The sequence below is a fragment of the Echeneis naucrates genome, chromosome 13 (assembly GCF_900963305.1).
Source record: "Echeneis naucrates chromosome 13, fEcheNa1.1, whole genome shotgun sequence".
NCBI lineage: Eukaryota > Metazoa > Chordata > Actinopteri > Carangiformes > Echeneidae > Echeneis > Echeneis naucrates.
Window position 1 is genome coordinate 17,321,255 of NC_042523.1, and position 18,558 is coordinate 17,339,812.

The 18,558-nt window shown below is 41.1% G+C and overlaps 1 protein-coding gene across 3 annotated transcripts in view; it reads left to right on the plus strand.

The window, feature by feature from the left end:
* The window catches only part of gria4a (glutamate receptor, ionotropic, AMPA 4a), an 86,925-nt gene that overhangs the window by 61,485 nt on the left and 6,882 nt on the right, over positions 1 to 18,558 (plus strand). For 2 of the 3 annotated variants that reach the window (XM_029518349.1, XM_029518347.1), the window contains 3 exons: positions 9,929 to 10,127; positions 13,983 to 14,230; positions 17,835 to 17,949. In XM_029518349.1, the coding sequence (XP_029374209.1) occupies positions 9,929 to 10,127; positions 13,983 to 14,230; positions 17,835 to 17,949 (562 nt within the window). The remainder of the gene's footprint in view (positions 1 to 9,928; positions 10,128 to 13,982; positions 14,231 to 17,834; positions 17,950 to 18,558) is intronic. The other variant, XM_029518348.1, reaches the window with a different exon arrangement.

Here is an 18,558-nt window from a genome sequence, read left to right on the forward strand (position 1 = left end):
TGAGCTCGTAAGGAAATAATGATTTAGAGAATAATGAGTTTGCAAGTAATCGAATGGACACTTCTCACTTTATCATAGAGGTTTGTATTGTGCTGGGGGACAAAGATGTATCCTTTTAATACGCACAGCTTTGCTACAGTGTAGTTTTTATGAAAACACTATGTAGACGTGAACTTCCTGCATTTTTTTTTTTTTTTTTGATTATCTTGCTTATGTCCTTGTATCTCTCCAAAATTTCCACTGCATTCCCATTCGCACAGAAAGGAAGAACAAACACATTGACTATCCAAACTTTTTTTTTCTTTCTACTTGCATTTAGCTTTTCCGCCTTTCTCGTTCGCCGTTTCATCCATCTTGTTCACTTTCATTCTGTCTTCTACCCATCTCCAACACCTGCCCTGCCCCCACCCCCGCTCCCTCATTCTCCCACCACCCCTCCCCCTCCGCTTTACTGTGACTGACAGGCCAATTCTAGCCCAAACGCACAAAGTGGAGAACACACATCGACTTCATGCCACCACATTCACACTATCACACAGGGTGTGTATATAAATACACAGAAGCTTTGCAAACTGACTGTGACGACTGCTTGCACACACGTGGGGGGAAAAAAAAAAAAAAAAAAAAAAAAGCCAGTGCAGTTTCACAACAACCCAACGCACTCACGAAGATCTCTCCATCGCTTGCAGGCGGTTATAGATATGTGTGATGAGCTTCAGCTGTCATAGCAATAATGTGATATTTAACATGACGCTAGTGTTGGTCATGTAAATCACCTCACCCTCTCTCTTCCAATAGAGCACAACTGCTGTGCCAGAATTACAGGGACTTTTCTGTCACTCATATTATTATTTCCTCTTGTCCCTTTCGTTTTGTTTTCTGGGCTTTTCATACAAGAGAATAGGTTTCAATATAAACTAAAAGTCTGAGATGTCATTCTAATGAAAGCATCTCAAACAATGATAATTTATGATGTCGATTATAAGACTTAAGCTGCATTCAGTGGTGTTTCTGAGGCGATAAGCGAGTACGTTTACGGAAACATTTATTTGAATTGTGGAATGCAATCCTCCAATGTGTGCAGAGCACAGCTTTTGAGATGCATAACATTTTTTTGGGATAACAAACATAAGCCGAATGAGTGTGCATCGATAAGAGGAGGCTTAGGTTGAGGAGTAAAAGTACTAAGAAAGAAGTGAATCATGACAGCTAACAAAAAACGTGCTTGCACACCGACTCCAAAATATCATTATCAATTGATATTATCAAATATCAATACACATCCGATCCCACTCCTTGGAGTTGGCATACAGACACAGCTCTGGCTTTTTTACTGTTGTATTCCAAAAGCCCTGCACCTATATCTGTTGTCATTATGATGATGTTCTTTCCTCACTGATTGGGTTGCGCAGGCAAGAACAAGCAGTAACATAATCAGCAATGAGTTCAGGCAGCTGAAAACAAATTAATTCATACAGCATGTTATCAGACTATGTCTAACAGCAACAACATTGAATCGCAGGGAGGAAAAGCAATGAATCAAATGAATAGTGATGTCATTGACGGTGTTGTGCTCAGCTGTATATTGGAAAAGTGATGGACAGAATGCAAACAAGAAAGCTGGAGAGGAAAATTTTGTCTGCCTTATCATCTTCACACACCTGGCAAGTTGCTGTGTGAAATGTGCCCATTCTTGTCTAATCTTGGGTTGTTGGTTTTGGTTTTTTTTTTTTGGAAAAGGTAGAAAGCTGGTCAGAAGTATTCCCCAAATTCCAGTGTCGAGGGACAAGACTGAAGATGACAGCAACGCATGCCAATGTTTCTCAATGGCAAATGAAAAACAAAACATTAATTGCACACATTCCCGGCAATCACCTTGTTTAATCTGTCAGTTTTACTACTATAGCACTCACTGTTAGCATTCCTGCATCACCGCCGTAATCATCATCACCATCATCATCATCATCATCATTCTAGCATTTAATCAGCTTAACCTCCTCCCCAGCACCCCAGCATCCACCAGCCACTGATTGTCAAGGACTCCGAGGGAAAGGACAATTGTTACCATCATCCCTTGGCCTTAAGTGGGTGCTGCAAGGAGTGATGAGGCTTGAGTGACTTGCTCAGACATCAAAGACTCACTTTACCATGCGCTCATAACCATTGCGCATAAACTGACTGAGTGAGACGCCTCAGTAATGACACAATTCATAGTTATGCAGGAAAAAGTAGGGGTCATGCTCAAAGAGTTAAATTAACCTGTTCATTAGATAAATTGAGGAAAAGAATTAAATAAGCCTCCAGACCAGGCTTTCTGCCACAAAACCCTGTGATGGATGAGTCCACACTGTAACACTGTGCTCTGCAGAAATACGAGATCATGTCTTTAGAAAGGGATACGTGTCATGCATATTGTGTCATATCACTTTCTTTCTTTGCCCTCTGTAGATCTCCTTTTATCTCCCGTTCCTTTGTGCACCTCTGCAGGCAGGCAAGGTCACAGTGCTGCAGAAATGCGCTGTAGCTCCAGCAAACACACAGCTATTATCACATCACAACACATATCCCCTCTGCCATGTGCGCGTCCACAAAAGTTTCCTTTTAAGTGAAACAGCCAATATTTATGGTGCCGTGGTTAGCACAGTTGCCACTGGGTTCCTCTCTGATACTCTGGCTTCCTCCAGGGTGTATCCCACTCTCGCCCAATGTCAGCTGGGATTGGCTCCAGCCCTGTCCGTGACCCTGACAGATAAGCGGTCTAAATAATGGATGAATCGATATTCACTGATTCACTTTGTCAGTTTACCTTCTGTCTACTACCTGCACAGTAATGTGTCTGCTAACAAGACAATGAACAACTCATACATGGAGACTCCATAATACAATTATAGAGCCCTTAGTGCCACTGATCACAGAGTCGTTTGAGTACAATGTCATCAAAATTCAAATTAAGCCGTTTTTATGAGCCTGTGAATCTATTTCTAGCATATCCTGTGATACACAACTGGCTTGCTGTTTTAAGCGGTGCTAACTGAGACATCAAGAGCATCAGCAACTCCTCACCTGCAAAGTATCAAAAATCTTAGTAGTTTACACTCAGCGTTGAGGTTCACTTTAACAGTGGAACTGGGAAAAAAGGGACAGAGGCAGCTATGACCATGAGAGATTTCCTAACAGACTGAGTTAAATATATTGTTCTTCTGTTATTATATAGTTTTCGATCTGAATGCGTTTGTATGTCTTTTTGGATGCTGTCTGCCTGGTCACTTATATTTGTGTTGTTGTTTTTTGTTTTGTTTTTTTTATTGTGGAGGAAGTACACATTCCCTTCTTGTATTGTGTGTCATCTCAGTTTGTCTTATAACCTTCATAAGCATCTGTTGGCCAACTGGTCCATGTGTGGAGATTTGTATTGTTTGACTTTATACGAACTGTGTGTGTGTGTGTGTGTGTATGAGGGAGAGACTGTGTGTATAGTGTATTGTGTATTGAGCTGCCATAGCAGGTCAATTGATATTCAGTGCGGGTCCCTCTCTCCTTGCTGCAGTCATCTCTGCAGTCTGGGAGACACAGTCAAACACACACTTCAACACAATTCCACCACTTTTATGCTCTCTTTCTAAAGCCACACATTACACAGCATGTGTGCGATGTCCCGTCTCCATTCTCATGAGACACAACAGACACTTTTTTCTCAGAACACTCAGCTGTGCTCTCCTTTCTGCAGACACACTAACTTTCCTTCACCTTTCCAATCAAGCCGAAGGTAATGACAGGCAGCAGACATGAATGCGTTTGCACACACCTTGTGAGAGTGACCTTGAGTTGGTATTTGCACCACCCATTTGTCCTCTTTTCGCCATGGCTTTTGGGCCCCTAATATCAGGGATTGACCTAGTCACTGCCTAAATGGGGGGCAACAAAACGACAGACAGATACGTGATGGGAGTGGAATTTTCTAAAGGGTGAAATGAGTAAATGGCAGAAAAGTGACAGTGGGTAGTAAAACGTGTGTACGTCGAGGTAGACCAAGAGCAAGAACAAAGAGGGGCAGAGAGATAAAGTGATCTCTAGTGAACATCCCAGAGGATTTGGATCTGTCTCTGTCAATAGGCATCTGAAATTACAGCTCTCTTCCTCTGTGTGTGTGTGTGTGTGTGTGTGTGTGTGTGTGTGTGTGTGTGTGTGTGTGTGAATGTCATGTGTAAGTATTGAGTAAATGGCTGCTGGTGTGCTGAATAGCCAATGGTAGCAACAGATCCAGCTAATAGCAAGTCAGACTACGACCGAACAATGAGGCTTGCTCACTAATCGATCATCATTCTTAAAACCAAGTAAATGAGAGGTGAAATGTTCATTCATCCATCCTCTACCGCTTATCTGTTTCTGGCTCGTTGGGGGGTGCTGGAGTCAATCCGAGCTCGTTCTGGGTGAGGGCGGGATACACCGTGGACAGGTCACCTGTCCATCACAGGGCCAACACACAGAGGCAGACAGAGACCAACAACCACTCACACTCACACCTACAGACAACTTAGAGGCACCATTTCACCTAACCATGATGTCTTGGGACAGTGGAAGGCAACTGCAGTAGGCCATCGCAGGCCCCAAGCCTGGGAAGCGAACCTGCGATGTTGTGATGTTGGGCAACAGCGCTAACAACAATGCCATTCTGCTGCCCGAAATGTGAAATGTCTTCAATGAAATGAATTTTCTTATAACTCCTAAGTATAACTTCCTCACTCTTCCAATCTTGTTTTGTGTCTTATTATGTCTTTCATTATCTGCCAATTGCACCTTTAATCTTTAATCTTTTTATCTGATGTGCTCTCATGTGTCTGTTTGACTTCACAGCGTTTGTTCTGCCTCCGTCTCCCAAGGAGTCTGTGGCTGTTTCAATCAATCAGTCAGTTTACTCTATATCACACCTTTCTTTCATTGGAGAAAGATGGAAAACACCAGGAAAAGAATATGAAAAAGCTTTTTCAGTGTCCCTATGATCTTTTATTGTGTCCTAATCATGCTCTATATATCTTCAAGACATTAATAACTAGAAACTCATTTATTAGCATATCTGTCACCATGATTTGATAAAACGTGTCCTGTTTGCCTCCCAATCAGGACACAGCAGAAAGTGTTGCAATTCCCCTGAGAACAAGCCTCAGCAAACAAGGAAATTAGTTTTCTAACAAACTCATGATTTGCATAATCAAAAGGAACGCATGGCACCCATGATGTCTGCCGTGTCTGAAATAATTTTCTTATACACAAGGTAGTTTATTTTAATAATAAAAACACAATGGAGTTCAGAGTGATTTACAGAGAATTAGAAACACATTAAAAGAAGACATCAAAATCATATTTAAAACAGAGAAGAGGTAGTTGAACAGAAGATTATTAAACAGAAACAAAAGCAGTTAAAAGACAATGGAAACTGAGGCACTAAAATTGCATTAATTAACAAAAAAAAAAAAAAAAGGCAGGAGCAAATAAATTGAATAAATAATGAAATAAAGAAGATTGAATATATATTAGCGTTGTAAATTGAGCTAATTAGCACTAAACGCTCTTGAACCCTGCAGAAGGTCGTTCTACGATCTGATGCTCCTCACATCAGGAGGTCGCAGTATGTGACAAAACCGTAGTTAGAGTTTGACACAAATGAGACCTTTCTCACCATAGATAGAACTGTTACAACGTGTTGTAGCAGTTAGTGAACAATCATAGTCATCCAGCTGTGGTTCAGTCTGTGGTTTGTCTGGCTTTGTTGAGGCTTTGTGCAGGTTTTTCCTGTCCAGATGATTGTGGTTACTGTCATTCTTGCCTTCAAGAGTCGTGAGAATTTAATTGAGGATAAAACTACAGGAAACATCTTTGTCCTCCATTAGTTCTATTTATCTGTTAAGACAATAAAAGAGGGAGAGCGATCGCATACACGCCCTTTTGTTAGGTGCACTGACAGAAAAAAGCTGCATAGCTCAGAACTGTGTGTGTGTTTGTGTGTGATAGTGTGTGTCTGTGTGTGTGTGAGCGAGAAAAAGAGGAACAGCGTGCCATTAATCTTTCACACAGAGGATTGCAGGGGCAATCTGTTGGCTATCATAGATGATACATGACCCGCTATAGAACGGTTTGCCTGTTGCATACCAAGACATCAGACACAACTGCACACTCAAACACACATCACACAGGCATAAAGAGTGTGCATGGCAATTCAGATCTACCGCACAGCAGCAAAAATGTATATGCACATATGGCCATACTGTACACACATACACGCACACCTCCACATTCCCAGGTCTCCTCTGAAGGAAGCACGCTCCGTCGGCCTTCGGTCGGTAAACATGTTCTCCAACTTCTCTCCAAGAAGTAGTAGCGCTCTCTTTGTCATTCAGCCACACACACAGACATGCACATACACACGTAGACAAATCAAGGACAACACCTTTAGAAAAACACATGCTGTTCATCATGTTGTCCTCAACCAACCTGTTTTTGCTGCTCTCTGTAGTATAGTCGTCTTTGTTGACCTCTGAGACACAGAATCATTTCAGATGCTTTGTTTTTGATTAATATGCCACGCATAATATGAGTTGCCCTCATGACGTGATCTGCTTTAATTTATGCCGTCAGTTATTCCATCAAGGTTCGTTTTTGCTCTGGACTCCCTATGCACACTTTTCAATTAATAGGATGGTGGAGTCTATGTTCTTTTTTACTTCAGATTTGAATGTGATAAATCTTAGGTTAATTGAATAGGTCGAACAAATTGTTCTCACGACCCAAAATAAATTTGTTATAAAAATGTGCTATATGCATTCAGTAGCTGCACATGCAAATGTATGGACTTAATAAATCTATCAATCAAGTAAATAACTTATAATAAAACAAATCTAGAAATACTTTCTGCTATCGATGGATGTAGCATGTTTTGGGTGACTGTGCAAGAAAAGAAGGGTCAAATAAGCAGTTGAACAACTTCACAGTGTGTGTAGATGACTGTGAAGTATGATAATCAAATTTTTCATATGTATGAAGGGGTCCTAGTGAGGTTTGTTTCATTGGGTATTCACACAAAAAGATGTTTGCTTTGTGTTGCTGCTGTAGCCAAACTGCATCCACAGTATGAGTTTTTCTGCTGCCAACTCAGAATAAAGACCACTAAATAAAGTCATGTTCACAGCTGAGCAGCTGGCTGGTTGTAAAACTTGATGTGTTCTCTGACTGCAGAGTCTGTCTGCGCACCACATCAGTCCAAAAGCTTAGAGGGGTTACAGTAAATTCCCACCACAGCGATGTGGTCACTGGTTTTATCCAAAGCATTGAACTCAGGAACAGAGATGTCACTGCACTGTGGCTGAGTGTTTCAAACAGAGGACATATTTAAATAAGGCTGTAACTGGTATTGTCTTAGTGACACTCCCCCGGTTGTGGTATGCACAAATCGATGTACCTGCTCTCAGTGCCTTTATGGCATGGATGGATCATGTTTGTGCTCTCATACTCATTCATATGAACATACAGTGTTAGCGTGTGCTCCTTAATCTTCTTTCCACCTGCATCAGTCTTCTTGTTATGCTCTCTCTGTCCACGTTCCTGCCATCTTCTCCTTTGCTTGGCTGTGCATTTATTCCTTGCTTCTTCTTCCTATTTGGATGTCCACTCACTCCATCAGGTCAAATTAAAATGCTGTCACAGTTCGTTTGCCATCTAACCAATCAGATCTCATGCCCCAGCCAGCCTCTGCAGGAGACCCCGTAGAACCTGTGAAAATGAGTTTCGAAAAGTGCCAACCTTGTACATTACTCCTTTACTTCTTCTTCTTCATTTTGTCCTCTTCCTAAACACTGTCTCCATGATCATGATCGCTTTTTTATTTCTGGAATGGAAGACAACTACCATATTTTTCATTGGCTTGCATTGTCTTTATTTTTTACTGTGAGTGTAGTCATACAAATGTTTTTAGTCTTTTTTCCATTACTTTGAAAGTCCGTATTATCAGTTAATTAGCTACTACAATCCTTCACAAATTTTCATCCCTGTATAAAAAAAAAAACAAAAAAAAAAAACAATGTTTCCGTGGTCTCCTAATAAGTCTGAACACAATCTGACAACTTCTTCTCAAGGGAATTCATTACAGTATAGGGCGCTTTCATTAATTCAGGTAAACAGATCAATGCCTCAAGGACAAATGGCATCACTTCTTACTTGAGTGGTGTATGTGTGTGTGTGTGTGTGTGTGTGTGTGTGTGTGTGGTAGGATTGAGAGGTGCACCGGTTTTTCTACAGCAACAAAATGTGGAGTTGCTCCAAAAGGTGATAATTTATGCACAGTCAGGTGTCGCTGCACCTCTCAGCTGTCTCACCGCTCTCCAGCATACACACCTTAAAACCCGAGCCATCCTAAAAATAACTCATAAAACTGCTTTCGCAACATTGTTGAGGTGCTGCTATGAACATAAAGTGTTTATTTTATTATTATTATTATTATGAAAACACTTTAACGCAGCTCCGCTCTGCATTTTTCAGCTCGTTATTTTAGTTTTTGGGTGCGTGACTCTAAATGCTCCCATAGCATCAGCCCAGCATGGACAAGCCGGACAGACCATTGGTGACCATCAGAGAGTATTTAGCAACTTAGGTGCAAAATTTTGCTCACAAGTGTTGGCGAAGACATAAAAAAAAGCTACAGATAGTGAGTGTTGGACTAACTACCATTTACCCGGCAGTCACAAGCACGAACCAGAAGTAATACTGATGTTGTGCGGTCTTTGGTGTATTAACGGCCTATTCAATTGTTTGGTATCCTTGCATATCAAACTTTGTGTCTTTGTGTTTTCAGTTTGTTGCTTCTTCCCCCGAGTGGCCAATGAATCAATTTCTTTATTAAATATTTATACTTTGATAAATACATGAAATGATGGTTGGTGGTTTCTGGCTGGAGGTTAGGTGAGTCATTATGTCAAATTTTTTTAATCACTGATTTCCTGAGGAACATGAATAGCATGGATGTATTCATACTGAGACAAAGCTCCCTTAAACGAAGCATTATTTTTATACAAATAACAGTTGGCAGCCACAAGAGAGGGGCAATAAAAAGGACTCGTGTTATTCTCTGTGAATGCTCTGTGATTTTCATACTTGATAGAAAACTGTGAACGTATGTCTCACCCAATACTCTCTTCCTTTGCTTTCTCACTCTGTAAAGCGTGGGTGTTTTATGTCCTCTTTGCACCTGAGACAGCTTCATGGTGTTTTTTTTTTTTTTTTATTTATATATTTTTTTTATTGACTACAGTGATTAAGGGAAAACGTCACATTGTGCCATCATCTCCCATCTTAGTCTTCTCTTTTCTCATGTGGTCATTCATGCTTGCTCGCTTTCCTTTACTCTGTGAAAGCATGTTAGCAAAATTAATTGCCACTTACTTTGGTGCTTCAGCTCGCAATTGGTAGATAAAGAAAGTAAACATGGAGGAAAAGGAAAGAGAGATGAGGTTCGTAGAGCTGGAGAGGCGTCCTGATTACAATCTGTTTCATGTAGCCTTTTGTTGTCGCTGAATTGGTTTGAGGCTGAGATGCACACACTGGTGTTAAAAAATGCTTAAACCATGCTTGTGTTGTGTTGTAAATCTCTTATTCAGGAACTAATCTTATCTTAATTATGTTTCATTCCCTGTTTTTTCTTTCTATCTTTTAAGTTCTTCTTTTTTATCTCTATTTACCCTTATCCACTACTTTATCTTTTACTCTCATTCTCCTAATTTTTCATCTCTAATTTATTTCCCTCATCTCCTAAATGATGCCATCTTCCATCAGTTTCTTCTTAATCTGCATTTCTACCTCTTCACTCTTCAAACTGTTTATTTTTTTCTTCTTCTTCTTCTTCTTCTTCTTCTAACCTCTGTTCCATCTGTTTTCTCTCCAGGTCTCTGTCTGGACGTATTGTCGGTGGTGTGTGGTGGTTCTTCACCCTCATCATCATCTCCTCCTACACAGCCAACCTGGCTGCCTTCCTCACTGTGGAGAGGATGGTCTCACCCATAGAGAGTGCGGAGGACTTGGCTAAGCAAACAGAGATCGCCTACGGGACATTGGACTCAGGTTCTACGAAGGAGTTTTTCAGGGTACGGGCCAACACATTCTGCTCATGCAGGTTTCAGGCTTTTGCTGTTGTGCTTTTACAGTACTGGTTAGGTTAAATCACGATCTTTTAAGGATCCCACACCCACAATAAATGTACAGATAAAGGTCTAGATGGCAACCAGATTGTTTTCCAAGAAAGCTACACCTTTAGCGACTCTTAGAAGAGTCTGGCAATCCATTTATGAGTCCTTCCACCTTTTCTTTGGGTGAAGTGTACACATACTGTAGATCCAACAGCCCTTTGTGAAAAATGTACAAAATGTAGGAAAAAGAGAACGTTAAATAGGGGAGCAGATGCATTTAATTGTCTGCGACCCATCAGTTATATACACAAAGCATTTTGATGAATAAAACTTAATGAATCGCATGAAGATATAAAAGGGCACATCAGGGTGCAAAGGGCAAAAGACCCCATGGCTGCATAGGTAGATTGTCAAAGTCAAAACAGGGAAGACATAGAAAGAAGTATGAGGGAGGTGTTTTCTTCGTTAGTGAACCCATGCAAAAGTTCAGCAACAGAACTCTGGGCTGGGTGTAGGTGGAGCAAAGACGAGCGATCTGCAATAATCCAGGTGTGAGGGAAGGTTTGAATGGCTGATGTTTTTCTCAGTTTGAACCGAGAGAGAAATAAATTTTGAAAATGGTGCACAGATGAAATTTGTGCCTTTCTCTTTGCAGTTAATTTGTTCATAAAAGTTAAGAAATGGCTTTGGAGCAGTCTATTTAATAATAATAGGGTCACCATGGGGTTTTTAATGCTTTTGAATGAAAAACAGCAATCATAATTCGAGTGGAACAATTATTGTTTACATTACCCCTGTGACATTTAATACCTCTCCTGTCCTACCATACAAAAAGCAGTGGTGATCTTGATAGCAAATACTACGGAGCAGTGACGCAGGGATGGGCTAGGTAGGCTAGGAAGAGGTGGATAGAGCCGAACAGAATAAACCACAGGGAGCTGTTAACAATTAAATAGCAAGCAAGAAATGATAGCAGAGTGAAGTGAAGTGACCCAGAGCAGGCCTAGAGCGACTTCCCCCTGACCTGTTCATGTGGATTGCAATTACATGAGTTCTCATACACAACACGCACATTTGTGAAAAGCTTACGATTCTAAACAGAAAAACTTTCTGCCGACATGGGCAAAACACTTGAGTTGTTGCATATTCACAAACAGATCCACTCTTCCGTGTAGTCCGCCATATATTTGGAACGATTGTGATTGTGTCTTCAGATATGTATACACGTACATATTAATTCACACTTAGGCTTTGTAAAAATGTGCACACTCGTTTGTATCTCAGGATGCGGGGGAGGCAAGGGGAGGACGGAGGCGATAGCAGACAGTTTGTGCTTCCGTGAGAGGCTCTGGCATCATCAACATAACAAGCGTGCTGAAATCTGTGGAGGGTGAAAAAGCAATTTACTTTCCCACAGCTGAGGGGGATTCGCCACCACCATTAATTATCCGCGTGTGTTTGTGTGAGTGCACATGTACGTGTACGCAAGCAGACATGTACGCACAGTGTGTGAGTGTTTACATATGTGTAATGTGATTTTGAGTTCAGCTCACACGAGCAGATTTCAGTGCTGATGTATATTTAAGTGTTTTTCATTGTGTCGAGGCCTGAAGGTGACTTGCAGCATCTATTTCCTCCTTCACAGTCTCGCTGATTGTTAAAGAATACAGAAACACATTGTCACGCATCCATCCCTCCAAGGCCAGATGGTACTTTATATGTGCTTGACCATGATCGTCACTGTCTCTCCCCCCTCTCATTCTTTCTAATATACATTGTATACATTGCACATATGAACACATTTCATTGGAGCTGGGCAGTGAAACTATGTGATAGAGGAATGGGGCAAATTAAGGAGGATGAATGGATGGATGGCTTCAACTTGGTTGATAAGATTGATATTAGAGCTAAAGGTGCGAAGGGATGGTGAGAAGATTTTTTTTTTTTTTTTTCCCAATTATGGACTAAATATAGGATGAGAGAAAAATGAGGGGCTTAATGGTCCTCGTGGATATGAGTGACATTTTTATGGAATAGGTGTCCGTCACGCACTGGCAACAAACTTGCACACACGCATGCACACCATGCCAGACACTGGTTGGAGTTTTAGTGAGGCCGTGGCTCGTCACTGGCAGAGTGACAAAATAGCACTTTATCACCAGGAGAGAAGGAAAACAGGAGGATGTCGGTTTGACCCCGCCGCTTGTTATTTTCACCCTCGAGTACACGCAACTCACACAAATGCAATCTTGGACACAGAATCACACCTACATATACTGACACTCACATACATGCAACTCTGCACAGAATATACACAGTAAAAACGAAATCTAACACTTCATCCCAGATACATGTTCTCTGAGGCTCTTCATTTTGCCCAGATGACTAAATTCATCTCTGCACAAATCACTATGCCACTATTCCAGTCATAAGCTCATTTGAAGAGAGATTGATGCCTGACTTGTCAGGGGAGCCATAGTGTTACATTTTAAATGTGGTTATAAATGTCATTATATGCCGGAGGATCAAAATGGAAGATGGAAGACAAAGCTCTCCATCAGCGGTGTAATTTTATTCAAGGACTATAACAGTCAAAAGCCTCAGCAATTTACTCTATATTGTGAAACTGATGAAATGCAATAAAAAAAATTCAATGCTGCATTGTTGTTTCCATTGAAGATGCATGGAAAAAATATTTGTATCAAATCAATAAGCAACTCTGAATGTCATTGTGTCAGTATACAGAAAAGTGCACGTTGTTTTCATTTTCTCTGCTATCATGTTTACATCCCACATTTTTCACTCTTGTCTCAGTGAAGTTGGCATGTACATTTGATTATTAAATGTCTTGTTAAAGACGCTGCTTAAAGCACAGACATGAGGTGTGACTGGCCATCTAGAAGTACACAACAGTGTTGTTGCTTTAACAGTAAGGCACCAGTCTTAAATGATTAAGCTCCCATTGTGCTTTTTTTTTTCTGTCTCTCTTTTTTAGGGTCAGCAAACCATAACCCCTGAAAAGTTAGAAATGTTAGTTAGTTACTCAGACTTCCATACCACGTCTGTGGCTTCCAGCCCAATACCTATTCATTCTCACTGAAGGCATGCATTTAAAAAAAAACAATGGCAGTACAGAATATGTGGTTTATTAGGGCCAAGGAACTGTACTAAAACAGCTGCACACTGTAGTTTGCAGTGGACTTCATTCAATCATGATTAAATGCTTCATTTGTCAGTGATTATTTTTGAAAAGCAGACTAATCCACATTTGGCTGCTGAGTGTTCCCAGCATCAGGACAGTTTCCAGTGTGTGGAGCTGACCCAGAATAGGATAGTATTTATCGCAGTAAATTAGCATATGAATAAGATGCTCACTGATGTGTTTTAACAAATGTCCATGTCAATGAAGCAAATGTAAGTTGATTTAAAATTTTCTATTTTCATTGAATTTTTCAAGTTTATAGGAATAAAAATATACTGTATCTGAGATACTGAAATGCTGTGAGCGAGCTACTACATTGTAAGTTTTTATCAAATTAATAATGAGGTTCAAAAATCTTCAAACTAACATTGTGTTCTTTGCTTTGTGATTCAAAAAATGTTTCCTTATCTACACCTATCAAAGGTTAAGGCTATTTGGGAGGGACAAGGCTATCTTTCTCTCTGTGGGTCATCTTTTTTCTTCAAGCGAAATAATTTCTATTCTCTTCACTTGGTCACAAAAATTATCCTCCATGAGAGTATCTGACCTTGTCTGTCAGAAAATTAACTGTTCATTTTCTAATTAGTCTTGTCATGCCTTCACTGTTCCAGAGGTCCAAAATAGCCGTGTACGAGAAGATGTGGTCATACATGAAATCTGCTGAACCGACCGTCTTCACGAAGACCACTGCAGAGGGCGTGGCGAGGGTCCGCAAGTCCAAGGGGAAGTACGCCTTCCTCCTGGAGTCCACCATGAACGAATACACGGAGCAGCGCAAGCCTTGTGACACCATGAAAGTCGGGGGGAACCTGGACTCCAAAGGATATGGCATTGCTACGCCGAAAGGCTCACAGTTAAGGTGGGTGGAATAGTGTAACAATAGGAAACAGTAACCTCGCTGATACTGTGCTATTGATGCAATATTCCACCTACCCTGCTGTGCCTTTTATACTACTTGTGCATTAACCTATCACTGCTGTCAGGTGAAAGCACTTCTCCTCCAAAAAAAAAAATTAAGAGTTTAGTCGCAATTTATACCCTTTCAGTGCTCAGGGTCAGGATAATTTGTATTTTATTTTGAACTTGTAAAGAATGATTTGATGGATTTTCACCCAGCAGCAGCGATACACATAGACAAGTCTGTTGAGTATGTAGATTATGTGTTTCATCATGCGTTCCTCCCTTTTCTTTCACTTTTTTTTCTTTCTGACTCTTTATTGCTACTTCTCTGCTAATTAAGGGCCTGTTAGCTTCATTTCTTCGGTCTGTGTCACTGTCATTTGTCTATCCCTGTTTGCTCGTATCCATCCCCTCTCGCCTCTTCAGTCACTCTCTTTCTCCACAGGACCACCTTAAAGGTAACACTGTCCATTTGTCTGTTGTCTCGTCCCTTTCTTCCTGTCATCTTCAGAAATGTTAGTCATTATGATGATGATGATGATGATGATGATTATTAGGAGAGATTTGTCAACTTTATATGTAACTGCAAGGAGGGGCAGAACTTTAGACTACTGCCACTACATCCAGGGCCACAAGGGGGAATTCATAGATCCACAGGAAATGAAGAGTATGAGATGGGAAGCAGAGGGGCCTGGCCAATGGGGGGACTAGAAAGTAGTCACAATACAGGATCCCACATCAAATGAACTGAATTACATTAAAAAAGGAGAGTGTTTCTTATACCAGTTAAATTGGTTTTTAATTGAAAAATGCCAGATTAAAACCTAAATCAATGAGTAATAATTTTCGGTGTGTTTTTATAATGACAGTGTCAAATGATGGAAAGAAATGAGAAAGAGTGAATATAGTTACTAAAGGTGGTCATTCTCTTTAGATTTTCCCTCAGCAGGCAATTGTTAACTTGAGGCCAAAGTAACAGTCCCAGTAAGTTTTAACTAAAGTATGCTACCAATGCAAATGATTGATTTTTCTGGTGACTGACAGAAGTATAGAGATTTTGTCCTCACAATCTAACAAGTGTCTGTTGAGGGGAAATAATTGACTGAATTCGGTAAAGACATTTCCTTTCTCTTCTCTCCCTCCATCTCTCCCTGTCAGCATTTCTGATTTGCCTTATGAAAGGCAAAACACAAAGCAACCCATCAGCCTCACGTCCTGTCACTATAACTTTCCCCTGCATGCGGTGCAGACAAGTCGCTCCAAACCCCAGTCACTGTAATTCAACCCCATTTTTCCTATGAAAAAAAAAAAAAATTGGTTTCTCCGTTTATGGGGGAAAAGTGACAGACAGCGGGTGGATAGGTCCTCCTTTAAGCCCCCCCCTGAAAACACATTTCTGGGACGATCCACGGTTGTCTCTGGCTTCTCTCAATCAGCGGGAACCCGATCTACTTGGTGCACGCATGTGGCTGGGAGTGTGCACGTCAAGTGTGCCTGCCTCTCCTTTCGGTGCACTAATCACAACCTTAATTTGACTTGATGAAGATGACAATGAGACAAAGCAATACACTGATTAAATGTTAGGATTGTATGCCTTCTGATTTAGAGCTACTTTTGATATGATCATTGATATGTGACTGTAATTATCGTGAAACACAGATATCTTTGAACTGTTTTCATCCATAGTTCTTATGTTGATGAGATTATCCATGGCCTTTAGCTTAGATCACCCCAGAGAACACTGTCTCTCGCTCTCTCTCTGAACATCTCGATTATCTTTATGCGGAGCACAAAACACACAGACGGTCGATTTTTTTTTTTTTTTTTTTTTTTTATACCAGCAAAATTTGGAAACATGTGAACAGTCAATTGAAGTGACTGGAGAGCGTCTAACTTTTTTTTTTTTTTTTTTTACGGGATGTCATAGGACTTCCACAAAGTCAGGTTTAATAACAAAGGGACTGTTTAACATACAAGTAGAGAGTGACTCCAGTGACCTTGTAGAAATTAGCCCAGGTGATTAGAGCATCCCTCATGTGCGGTCAGGGTGGTAGATGAAAAGAAAAAAGCGGAGATGCACCAAAAAAGGACAGATACGACTTCATGAATTTATGAAGGACGTGTGGGGAATAAATGGACAAAATCATTCATCTTAGCTACAGTTATATTTTGTAGACCACCTTGTTGACATTGTGATAAGGGAACAGACATTTTGCACATTTAGGCGAGAGTCACTTGCAGGAAAACTGAAGTAGCAGGAGGCTCATCAGTAGAGCTGATTGCTTCTCCAGGTCTCATAAAGCTGCTGTTGGATTGTCTGTCTCAAAAAGGGTTTAGCTGAATCCAGTATAATGATGCACACAGGGTATGATACTGCCATCCACAGTCTGGAGTTTAAACTGGCAGGTTGGATGGAATGAATGTGACCTTCCAGGTGAAGTCTGGTTACACTATATGTCAGTAAGATCCAAAAATCAACTTTGACAGACAGGGAGATAGAAAGAAGACACATAAGCCATAAATAATCCAACACCAATTTATTTCTGTTGAAAGCATGGACTCTTTGAAGTGTTGTTGACGATGTACTGAAGTGGCAGTGAGAAGCACTAACATCTGACAGCTGAGTTTGTTCCTAAATTACACGAAATGCACAGAGTACGACATTTATTTTTTTCTGAGCTTTTGTTTAGAAGCCCTCTCAAGTAGTGAAGCCTTGTGTGGAGGCTTTCCACAATGCGCTTTTAAACCTTTTTTTGGAAAATATCTGTTTTCAAGTGCATTACGAGGCAAAGAGTGTAACTGCTTTAGCAACTTATTTCTGTTTGCTTTTAACATACCAGCATGCCGATTTTGATAATATCCCACCCTAATGCGTTACAGCTCCTGCCAAAAATAAAGAGCTTGGATGTAAACATGGAGAACAAAAGAGCTCAGGCACCCGATATTTAGTAGTGTCCATGAAATTTGTTTTGAGGTCAATCCCTTCAGGGGTGAGAGCAGGAAGCCTGTCGGAAACCAGAACAACATACCAAAATTTAGCCACACACACACATGCAGCCAGCAGGAAGGGGCAAGAGCGCCAGCAGCAGGAGATCAAAGATCTGGTTAACACAATTTATACCATCAATCTGGCACTGACTCTGGGGAATCCTCTGTTACTGCCACCCGGTAAAGGAGAGTGACATGAAATGTTCGTGTTACAGCGGCAGAGTATAGCCACCAGACGTAGAAAAAAAGAGAAACACAAACATAAGCAAGATAAGGTAAAAGGAAAATATCATAATATAAATATAAAAACAGAAAACAGAAACTGTGAGTTCTGTGAAGAAGAAAGAAGAGTCAAAGAGAAAGAATAAGAGAGAGTGTTGTCTGGGGTTCGTCCCCCCCATGAACCTACCTGTGTCACCTGAACCCATCTGATTTCTCCTCCCTCTGCTCCCTCTCCTCCTCATGTCCCTCCCCTTCCTCCTGGCTGTGGTTCCCCACGTCCATCTTGTCTGTCTGTCTCTCCGTCATCTGCTCTGACCAAACTATCTTATCTGTCCCTCCTTTTTTACTTAAAGAAACGCGGTCAACCTGGCCGTGCTAAAGCTCAACGAGCAGGGCCTGTTGGACAAATTGAAAAACAAGTGGTGGTATGACAAAGGAGAATGTGGCAGCGGGGGAGGGGATTCCAAGGTTAGCCCTCTCTGTCTGCCCACCCCACCACTAGGGGACGGGGGCTGCTCACCGGCTGGGCAGCCTGCGACAGTCCCCGTCCTGGGAGGGTAACGCATGCATCTGCCCTGGTAAAGTGTCAAGCTGTAAACAGGGAGGGCCAAAGTGACACCCTAAAAATCTCCTGGGACCCCCTGCGGTTTCAAAAAATAGGCACAGTGTTGCATCTGTTGTCAGGTGTGTGCTTTTTTTCGATAAAAGGTTCAGACTCATTGACAAAGATGAGACACTTTGCTTGTTGAGATGCAAAGAAAGTGAGCATGTCCTGCAAAATTCCCAAAATAATATAATTTTGGAATGAAATCAGTCATTCAGAGACCCCAAAAGATACCAACAAAGTGCAGGAAGAAAAATAGCATTGCACTTATTATTTTCGAAGGGCTTTGACAAAGATGTGCTAATGCCACTTTGAAAGGACACAGTGTGATACGATGGTAGGAGCGTTCAGACATGGACATGTGGAAAAGAGAGCAGTTACTGCCAAGACAGGAATATTTGCCCCGTCGTTGCAGCTCTGGGGAGACGAGACAGAAGAATGGCAGGAAGACTGCATGCTGAACCTTATCTCTC